General features: G+C 42.3%; 1 protein-coding gene across 3 annotated transcripts; it reads left to right on the top strand.

Moving 5' to 3' along the window:
- The first annotated feature begins 6,114 nt into the window (after positions 1–6,114).
- Positions 6,115–10,489, top strand: LOC147622382 (subtilisin-like protease SBT5.3). Of its 3 annotated transcripts, none has more exons than XM_086821913.1 (11): positions 6,115–6,654; positions 6,766–6,860; positions 6,961–7,058; positions 7,178–7,345; positions 7,455–7,566; positions 7,737–8,277; positions 8,357–8,451; positions 8,532–8,777; positions 8,917–9,034; positions 9,130–9,343; positions 9,633–10,489. In XM_086821913.1, exons 1-11 carry the CDS (start codon positions 6,457–6,459, stop codon positions 10,172–10,174), a joined length of 2,427 nt encoding a protein of 808 aa, XP_086678039.1. In that variant the 5' UTR covers positions 6,115–6,456; the 3' UTR covers positions 10,175–10,489. The 3 variants fall into 3 exon arrangements, with proteins under 3 accessions (XP_086678039.1, XP_086678041.1, XP_086678040.1); XM_086821915.1 differs by having other exon boundaries at positions 6,120–6,654; positions 9,637–10,489; XM_086821914.1 differs by having other exon boundaries at positions 6,120–6,573.
- The last annotated feature ends 208 nt before the right edge of the window (positions 10,490–10,697 follow it).

Raw genomic sequence — 10,697 nt, forward strand, 5'->3', positions numbered from 1 at the left:
AACGTCCTCGTTTGATACATTGTGATCAACATTCAACATTGTGCAAAGTTTAAATTATAAATGGCAACAACAATCATTAAAATTTTAACCATCATTTGGTTGGGTCCATGTGAAAGCTACCATCCATTTTCCCTTTAGTGCCATCATCCCTATCCATACGCCCCCTTCCCCCCCAAAAAAGAAGAAGAAAAGGTTATTCATTTTCCCTTTAGTGCTAGATGAAGAACATGTTATCCATGGTTTAAGGATGCACAGGTGGCTAAAAATTTGTGGCCCAAAGAGGTTAAAATAAGGATGTTAAAGCGTGGGCATAAAGATTTCCCCTTACCTATAAGGGTTTATCTTGATATGATGATATATTTACATGAATTGGTTGATTTTTTTAATTTTAAAAAAAACCTTGCTATGTATCAAAAGGAACCAATGTAGTTAAAATGAGAGGTGAATGTATTTATTGCAAGCAACAATGAGAAATTCTAAAGATGTTTGCCTCCATATGGCATCATAGGTTCTTATCTTGTCTATTGATTCTTGATCAATTCCAACCATATTTTTCTTGCCTTTTTATTTTTAAGTAGGAAGATAGCTTTTGCTTTTTTTCTTCTCAACTAGTAATCTTTCTTTTATTTTACCAAATTCTCTAATGTGAGGGCTAAAGGGGCATGTGATTTTGTTGTAATTTGTCGTTGAAGACAAGGTATGCAGATGCTCTTTCATAAGGTCATGCTATCACATAACAAGCAAAGCTTTGATGTGGTTAAAGGTTGGCAATCAAGTTTTTATGTATGGTATTTAAAGAGGAGGCTATCCCTTTACCATACTACGGTTATAATACTAGAGAGGAAGCATGCCAACTCTGTTGCACTAGATATGCTTATAAATGTACTCATAAAATATGCAAGAGTGACCTTGATGCATTAGTCATGGTGATCTTATTTGTAATAATCTAATTTTATAAAAAATCCACGTTCTATCCTAGGGGATCACAAAAAATTATATGATAATACCAAAGTTCAATAGGAGGTCTTCTTAAAATTATAAGTCTATTTACAATTTTACATTTAGAGGTGTCCTATTTATTAGTTTGTCTAATATATTTGACTTACAAAATGGGTGTAAAATATTTATTTGAAAAGAATCTATACACGCAAAAAATGATATGGATGTTCCTAAAAACCATGTAAACATACATATTCTTTAGTACCCTCTATACACATGTGAGATGAATATTTTTTTAAGAGTGAGGACCTTAGGTGCTTTTATCAATAAAAGTGAATGTATGCTACTTGCTCTCTATTCGTGCCATTCTCTTGTTATAAGCATGTAGCCAATGACATCAAGGACATATTGGAAGAGTAAAAATAAGAAGAACGACCTTCACAAGGATATAATTAATTCTAATTAGGACTAATATCATATGAAATAACCCTCACAATAACAATATACTTAATTATAATGAGGGCTGATATCATGTAGAACACTTTCACTATTACAAATAATAATAACAATTAGATGAAGCCCTTATATATTGCAAATAGGTTAATCATATATGTACTTGATTTATATTTATAATAACAATCTATATTCTCCATGTTCTCTAAGATAAACAGGTTGGGTCATTGAGGTGCACAATCGATCGGTGGTACCTTTATGTATGATGTTATTAATGCATATTATACCAATCTCAAATTATGTGTCATTATAAAAATATTAGTCATTAATCCTATACTACCCTAGTCATTAATCCTATACTACCCTAGTCATACATACTTTATTTGATTCTTTTATGAATAATCATAAGACCTTTATTAATATCAATTCAAGATATACTTCTAATGGAAGAGAAGCTAACTTGGCTTCTCCCCATTTTCTAAGTCATCTTCCACCTCATTTTGATATTTAATGAACAAGATCAAAAGCCTCATAGAATCTTTACTCTTAACATTTATTATCATCTACCTTAAAAATAAAATGCATGGTCCATAAATATAAGGGACATATTTAGGTCAAGTACTAGAGTTAAAGGAAGCATGTTGATAGTGTAATGACATCTTTAGGTTTAAGCACCACTTGAAGAGGGCAAAATTATGGAGTATTTTTGTGCATTTGAGCATCTAAGCATATGTAGGAAAACAATAAAATGGGAAGAAAAGTAAAGGTGAGAGATGGGAGGATTATAAGCGGAATATTTTGAGACCATATGTGTGATTGAATAGTTAATGGCATGCTTTTTTATATGCATGCATGCGCGTGTGTATGTATGTCCATGTGTTATATGTAGATGGATTATTAATCCTTATATATGGATTACTAATCCTTGGTGGATTAGTAATCCTTATATATTCTTGTGTAATTCCATATTAATCCTCAGGTTCTAGCATTGGGCTAGAATGTGACACATCAAGGATTGGGTGGCACTCCTAGGTACTCCTAGGTGAAATGAATCTCTACTAATTAAGGCACCACCCTATTGTGTAGGAGAGGTGGAGTAGCTCTAGGAAAATCAAAGAGAAATTGCATCTAGGTGCCTAGCTCATGGGGGCCTATAAAGTCACCTAGCTCTCTCTCATTCTAGTATGAGTTAAGATTACTTTGTGATGTAACCTCTTTTGGTTAGTATAATCATGTGTGATCCTTAGTCAAAAACAATGTCTTATCTTTATGGGTTAATCATTGTGCTTAATCTCATTCATTATGGTTAATCATATTATACATAGTGCTAATCCACACTTTATGTGTGTATGTGAGTGTTAATCCATTTCCCACACCACTAATCCACACTTGCTTCACATTAATAGGTGGTATCAAAGCTACCTTCTTGGGAAATCTCCTTCTCTTTAGATGAGTCAAGGACATCTATGTGCTTGTGGGTATTAGTGTGTTACTAGGCATCATTTCCTTTGTGTATGTATCTCTTGAGTAGAGTAAACCATTTTCATTACATTGCTCCATTAAGTGGCACATTTGCTTACATGAGTGGTGTATCGTCCAAGTATTACCTCTAGTAGCAAGTTGTTGAGATTAAGAGGTTAAGATTAAGAGAGGGAAAATATGTGAATACTGGAGTTAAGAAATGCATTTCTGTGTGCAAGTTAAAAGATAGCTTAGTGGTTTCAATTTTTTTTAATGGAAAACTGGTTCTCAACAAATCCACACTTGCTTCACATCAATAGTTGGTATCAAAGCTACCTTCTTGGGAAATCTCCTTCTCTTTGCATGAGTCACAGACATCTATGTGCTTGTGGGTATTAGTGTGTTACCACTAGGCATCATTGCCTTTGTGTATGCACCTCTTGAGTAGAGCAAAACATTTTCATTACATTGCTCCATTAAGTGGCACATTTGCTTACATGAGTGGTGTGTCCAAGTCTTACATCTAGTAGCAAGTTGTTGAGATTAAGAGGTTGAGATTAAGAGAGGAAAAATATGTGAATACTGGAGTTGAGAAATGTATTTATGTGTGCAAGTTGAAAGAGAGCTTAGTGGTTTCAATTTTTTTCTGTGGAAAACTGGTTCTCCACAATCTACGTGTGAAGAGGTTAAAAGCAATCTATGTGTAACCATGTGGGACATTGGTTCTGTGTAATCTATGTGTGAGCATCTGTGCTCTCCTAAATCTGATAGAGCTATCTGTGAGGTTATTGAAAGAAAGAGAATGTGTTTCTAAATGTGTTCTCAACCAACGAGAGAGAGAGAGAGAGAGAGAGAGAGAGAGAGAGAGAGCTCTCTATGTGTGTGTGTGTGTGTGTGTGTGTGTGTGTGTGTGTGTGTGTGTGTGTGTGTGTGTGTGTGTGAGTAGAGAAGATGATGTTGTTGTTGGTGGGGATTAGGGACAACTCAGCCTCTTGATAGAGACAACAAATGACTATATGCCTGACATCAACTAGAGCAAGTAAAGCATGTGGATCTCTATGAGGCGGCTTGTGTTGGTGTGTAGTAAGCCTTTCTTTAACCATTGTGAATGGCATCAACTCCTCAAGTTTTTTGTGGTGGCTCTAGTGCTGGAAAGATTTACCAAGCAAAAGTAATCATATATATTAGTTATAGTGAGTAGTACATAGCTATATAATTTTGAGCTAGCACATCATGTGTTGAGTGGTCAGTAGCAAATAGTGCATTAAGAATCCACATGGAGTGCAGACGCCTTTATGTAAGGTAACATGAGAAAAGATTTTAAAAACTCTCATCACAAACATTTGCAAAAGTGATCCCTTATTGTTGCTGGGGTGTTTTTTATAACAATAGGACTACAATAGAGATGATGGATTTCTCACACACACAAAGCTTGAACCTAAATCTGAGAATCCAAGTGCTTGTGCATGGTGAAATAATGAGATTCAAATGATTTTTTAGCAATTATTTTTTAGAGGGCTTAAGGATGGTTTTATATCTTATGCAATCACCAATTTCATTTCGCTTAGGAATTTTTATGTCCACTGAGGTATTAATGGAGGACCATATAGACATCCCAGCATGGGTGTAGCCAACTGTGTGAAAATGACCAATATCATGGGGTGGTCCTTTTTAGAGAAGTTAGAGAATTTTAATGGTACTAGATATCATACATGGTGCATTAAAATGAGAATGGGTCTGATTGATAGGGATTATTGGAATATTATGGATGTGACCAAGAGGCCATCTATAAGAAATCCAAAATTATTAGTGGATATCTTTTTAGCCAATGGTGGGAATTTTCATTTTTACACTCTCGGTGTGTATGCTCTCTTATCTACACATCTTGCATGATATGTATGTAGTTAAACAGAGGGTGTTAGTCATACATACCTTATGGTGTAAGGTCACATTAATCCTTAGTGGATAATGCTCTTGAAGTATATACTTGTACATGTCTTAACAAATGATCTTTATGCATCTATGCTTTTGACCTTTATTATTTTACCGCATGGTCGTTATTTGTGTGAATGCACACAAGCCCAACCCCATCCCTCCAAGGTTCCACCTCCTACAAACAATGTCCTTCTCTATCCCTCTCTAAATTAGGGTTTACCTTGGAGTTTTAGATTATTGTGTATAATTGTGTTAGCGAGTCTCCTGTTTCACCACACATCTCTCACTCATTGGTACTCTCACAACACCACCACCACCAGTAGTCCTACATTGAAGGCTTTAGAATCCTTTCATTTTGAACTAAAAGAATAGTAGCACTTAGTGAGTAGATGTTTTATGTATAGGAGTTTGATGTCCTTTGTGGCCAAAATATTGACTGAGTCCTTTCTTGAGTAATATATATTATTTTCCACAAAAAGAAGCCTTTCATTTTATTGTATCCCTATACATATTCAAGTGTTCACTATTAATTAATTACTCAGACCTGGTTGATTAATTAAGACCTTAGGTAATCCTAAGGTCCTCTCTCTCTCTCTCTCTCTCCTCCATTGCTAGCTCCTCGTCCTTCTCCCCCTTGCATCACGTCGTCTCCATCGTTGTCCCCCTCTCCCCCCTACATCGCGTCCTCTCCAGCATTGTGTCCTCTCTATCTCTCTCTCTCTCTCTCTCTCTCTCTCTCTCTCTCTCTCCTCCATCGCTGGCCCAGCACTCTCTGCCTCTCCCCCCTGCATCCACCTCTCTCTCCCTCTCCTCTCTGGATCATGTCGTCTCTCTCTCGCTCTCTCTCTCTCTCTCCTCCATCGTTCTCTCCCTCTTCTTCCTCTCCCCGCTGCTGCAGAGCAGCACCAATCAACCATGTCGTCGTCCTTTTAATTGCCCCAGTAGAATATTTGAGAAAGGTCCTTCCACTGTAATCTTGCCCCATTTTAAGTAAGGTCCTTCCACTTTAATCTTTCCCACATCTAATTAATTAATGTGGTTTGAAATTTGGCCTATGAAAAGGAGTTTGAAAATTTGCATGTCACTTGAAATTTCTTTCAATCCTATGGTCAAAAGTTCATTTTTAATGACTAGAAGCTTAGATTATTGTTTACGTACGTGGTAAGAAAAAAATTGACGTCAATCGTGTGTAGATTGGTGGGCTTCCAACCACGTGGCCCACGTGAACAAGGGCCGTGTTCAAGACGACGTGGACATCAATGTGGCCACGCATGCACGGGCCCCTGTACTTGTGATCTACCAACAAGAATTGAGCGGCGCAAAGATGCTGCATTCACGGGGGGGGGGGGGGCCGGCGGGGGGTGCAGGGCGGGGCGGGCTGCTCGGGATATACATACCATAAAAGAAATACCGTCTCCTTCACCGCGTAAGCAGACGCCTCTCATGTGAGGCCTGATTGAGTCGGGAGGGGAGGCGGGGTGAGTGGGTGGTTAAAATCATAGGCGCTGCCGGGCTTCTCTTTCGGTTCGGAAAGGCGCAGCGTGCAGGACCTGATATTGATCGTGGCCCGTGGGTGCTGCCCACTAAGAAGCCTATCGATTGAGTTGCAGGCCAGGGCAGCTCGCTTTGTCAGAATTTGGTGCGCCCGTTCGCGGTGCCCCACCGTTAATGATTGAAGGGATTGCCATTCCCTTCGACTCTAGAGTTAAAACCCTGCTCGCGGTTATCCCTCTTCTTGTTTCCGAGCTCGATCTGTTTTCTGCTTCTCGTCCACCTCGAGTGATGGTGGGTCTCAGAGCACCCAGCTACTTCGGGTTCTTCCTCGTGCTTCTTGCCCTCATAGCCCCAGCTTGGGCCTCTTCTGAAGTATTGACTCATGGCTAAGCAATCGGTGCCATTAATTGTATCGCCTGTCTGCGGTAGCTAGCAATCGACGCTAATAGTTTGGCTTCGTCTTTTTGGATGTGTCTATTGCAGTCGTATGTTGTTTACATGGGCAGCCACTCGGGAGATTTGGAGGCAGAAAGCATCCACGCCATCCATGAAGAACTGCTCACGAGTGTTGTAGGGAGGTGAGTATCCAAACGATTGCGTTTCTTGGTCAGCTGCATTTAATGTGTTTTAGGAAAACAAGTCTCTAAGAGTTAGATGTTCTTTTGTTGGGATCCGCAGTCAAGAGGTCGCTCGCAACCGCCTTCTCTATAGCTACAAGCATTTTATAAATGGCTTTGCTGCATTTCTAGAGCCTCATCACGTCTCTGCTATATCCGGTATCCGTCGGCTTTCAACTAGTTCTCTTAAGTTGGAAATTTATTTGAATGAAGCATCCAATTCCTAACATTCGAGTGTGTCGTCTGTTCATATTCTCTGTGTAATTGTGTGGCTTAAGAGATGCCCGGAGTTGTCTCTGTCTTTCACAATAGAGCGCACAAACTCCACACCACTCGCTCGTGGGAATTTCTCGGTCTGGAACACCCCTCAGGAGCAACGTCTAAACTATCCCTTTGGAAGAAAGCAAACTATGGTGATGACGTCATTATTGGCCTGATGGACACAGGTAAGTGATACGGAAGCGCTTCTTTCTGCTGTGGAAGTCTTCGTTTTTGCGACGCAGGTCATAGGACAAGCTAATTAAGCTTGATTTTAAACGGTAACACTATGTGCAGGAGTTTGGCCGGAGTCCGAAAGCTTCAAGGACAGAGGCCTTGGACCGATTCCTGGAAGATGGAACGGTACTTGCGAGAGCGGCTCCAATTTTACATCGGCCAACTGTAACAGGTAGTAGTGTCTCTCTCTCTCACGCAAACACAAATATTTTCAATTGATTACATCGGCCAACTGTAACAGGTAGTAGTGTGTGTCTCTCTCTCTCTCTCTCTCGCTCTCTCTCTCACGCAAACACAAATATATTTTCAATTGATTACATATATATATATATATATATTCAGGAAGCTGATTGGAGCACGCTACTTCGTCAAGGGCTACGAGGCTGCGAACGGGGCGTTGAATGAGACGGCCACTGGCGATTTCTTGTCTCCTAGAGACAAAGAAGGGCATGGAACTCACACATCGTCTACTGCAGGGGGGAGCTTTGTGGAGGGTGCCAACATTTTCGGGTTTGCCAATGGGACCGCCAAAGGGGGGGCTCCCTTGTCAAGGCTGGCCGTGTACAAGGTGTGCTGGCCCGGGGGTTGCTACGACGCCGACATCCTCGCAGCTTTTGATGCTGGTATTCAAGATGGGGTGGACGTCTTCTCTCTCTCACTGGGTTCGGGCCCGCCGCTCGTCGACTATTTCGCCGATGCGATCGCTGTGGGTAGCTTCCACGCCGTAACTAGAGGCAAGCTCGTCGTTTGCTCTGCCGGAAACGATGGTCCCAGTATAGCCACCGTCTCTAACGTGGCCCCGTGGATCTTAACGGTGGCGGCCAGCAGCATAGACCGAGATTTCCCTGCAGCCGCAGTCCTTGGAGATCGATCAAATTTCAGGGTGAGGGTTTTAAAGAGTTTTTTCGTATGAGTTGTTTAAATAAAAATTCTGCTAAACGGCGGTTTCAAACGATTTGCAGGGGGCTAGCCTTTCCGAGTACAAGCTCCCGAAGAAAATGTATCCGCTTGTGTTTAGCGGCGACGCCCAAGTAGCGAGTGCAAACTCCTCCGCCGGGTGAGTACTATCGATATAAATTTGTCCAACAATAATTATTCCACCTGATCGTCGGTTGGTTGGTTGCCCATATTCTGTAGCCAAATGTGCTTCCGGGGCTCATTGGACCCGGAGAAGGTCAAGGGAAAGATTGTGGCTTGCATGCGAGGGGTGACTCCTCGGGTGGCGAAGGGCACAGTGGTGAAGGAGGCAGGCGGGGTGGGTCTTATCCTGTTGAACCAGCCCACCGACGCAGACGAAGTGGTAGCGGACCCGCACGTTCTCCCGGCTACCCATGTAAACGCAGCCGATGCAAAGTCGATTCTCGCATACATCAACGAAACAAGGTTAAGCACCACCCAGCTACGCAAGCAATTAGGTTTTCCAATGCCCATGATCTAGCATGCCAGGTCTCGACGATCCCTTCCTTCTTTGCGTCGTCTATAATTAATTGATGGGTCTGCCTTGTAAACTTGACGTACGTAGGTCTTCCGCTCTTGCTTTCATTACCTATCCGACAACGCTGCTGAAAGCAAAACCTGCTCCTCGGATGGCATCGTTCTCTTCTCAAGGCCCTAATAGTCTCACCCCTGACATATTGAAGGTGGTGACGACACCCTTCGCACTAATATATAACAGCAGCAGCCCCCTACACCTCCTATATTGAGCGTAAGTTTTTCCTCGTTGTGAATTTTGCAGCCTGATGTCACCGCTCCGGGGCTTAACATCCTGGCAGCGTGGACGCAAGCATCTGCGCCGACGGCAGACCCCTCCGACCCCCGCATCGTGAAATATAACGTGATTTCCGGCACATCCATGTCCTGCCCGCATGCTGCCGGCATAGTGGCGCTTGTTCGGGCTCTCCACCCGACATGGAGCGCTGCTGCCATAAAGTCCGCATTGATGACATCAGGTATTCTCTCTCGCCCACTTTCCGCGACTTTTCAATGTTGAAGTACCCAACCCGCCAGAAAAACGTAATGGCATGGCAGTGGGGCCCGGCAAGCAACAGTAGACACTGCTTGCTTTTTTTGGTATTATTAGCTTTTTTTGTGGCCCACCAGCAGTGGTACCAGCTCACCATCTGCTGCTTTCTTTGGTTCATTAAGCTTTATAGCTTTTTTGTACCAACTGCGCGCCCTGGCAAGTTGTTGTATCCAAGTCAACTGATGTTACTGGCGCTTCTCTGCTCTGTGTGGCAGCAAGGCATCACGACAACGCCATGCAGTCGATCCGGAACGGCTCGCTGGATAAGGCCACTCCCTTCAACTACGGGGCCGGTCATGTGAATCCCAATGCCGCAGCAGATCCTGGCCTTGTGTATGACGCCTCTCCGAAGGACTATTTCCTTTTCCTTTGCAGTCGACATTACAACCAGTCCTCATTGACAAACCTCACTGGCAACAACTTGACCTGCCCCGAGCAGCCCCCCTCAGTGGTGGACCTCAACCAACCTTCCATAGCAATGTCGCATCTGTCTGGGAACCGCACTGTGCTGCGCACCGTAACCTACGTCGGAGGCAACAACACGTATGAGGTGGCCGTAAGGGCTCCTAAGGGAATACATGTGGAGGTGCTCCCTTCGAAGCTCACGTTTTCTGCCCTTGGCGAGAAGCAACAATTCAGCATTAACTTTGGGGTGAATGAAGGCGGGCGGTCCGACGGGAAGTGGGTTTTTGGTTACCTCACGTGGACAGACGGGACGCATCTTGTGACGAGCACTATTGCCGTTAAGACAGCATAGCATGATCATTGCGCCGCACCTGATTTGTGCACGCTCTCATTTTTTCACTTGAGTTTGTCTCAGAGGGGCTGCTCATTAACCCCGCAATTCTTTCTTCGACTTTCAAGCAGAGCAGAGTAGAGTGTGTTCTTTTAAGCCACCCACTTACCCAACCACATTCAGCAATGAGTAAAAGCGACCCCATCGCACCGCGTCGATATATTATATTATCGCCTGCCAATTGCACACGCCTTTGCACTCAAGAAAATGCGTTAGACAGTGTGTTTTATTACTCAATCCTACTGCGTAGAATTTAGTATCATTTTCTCAACTAAATCATTTTCTTAAGTCTACTACTACAAGTGTCCAAATTGAACATCCACAAATCGAAGAGCGTTCTATTTCTCAACTAAATCATACAAATGGCTATAAATGTTTAAGAACAAAACTATACATCTAGTTTTAAAGATTTAACCTCTTTGCAAAACATGTCAAAGCTATGAAATACAAGAAAGTGAAAGACCTACAAATTTTACAAACATAA

The sequence above is a fragment of the Cibotium barometz genome, chromosome 28 (genome assembly GCF_041138505.1).
Source record: "Cibotium barometz isolate CiBa-2024 chromosome 28, ASM4113850v1, whole genome shotgun sequence".
Classification (NCBI taxonomy): Eukaryota; Viridiplantae; Streptophyta; class Polypodiopsida; order Cyatheales; family Cibotiaceae; genus Cibotium; species Cibotium barometz.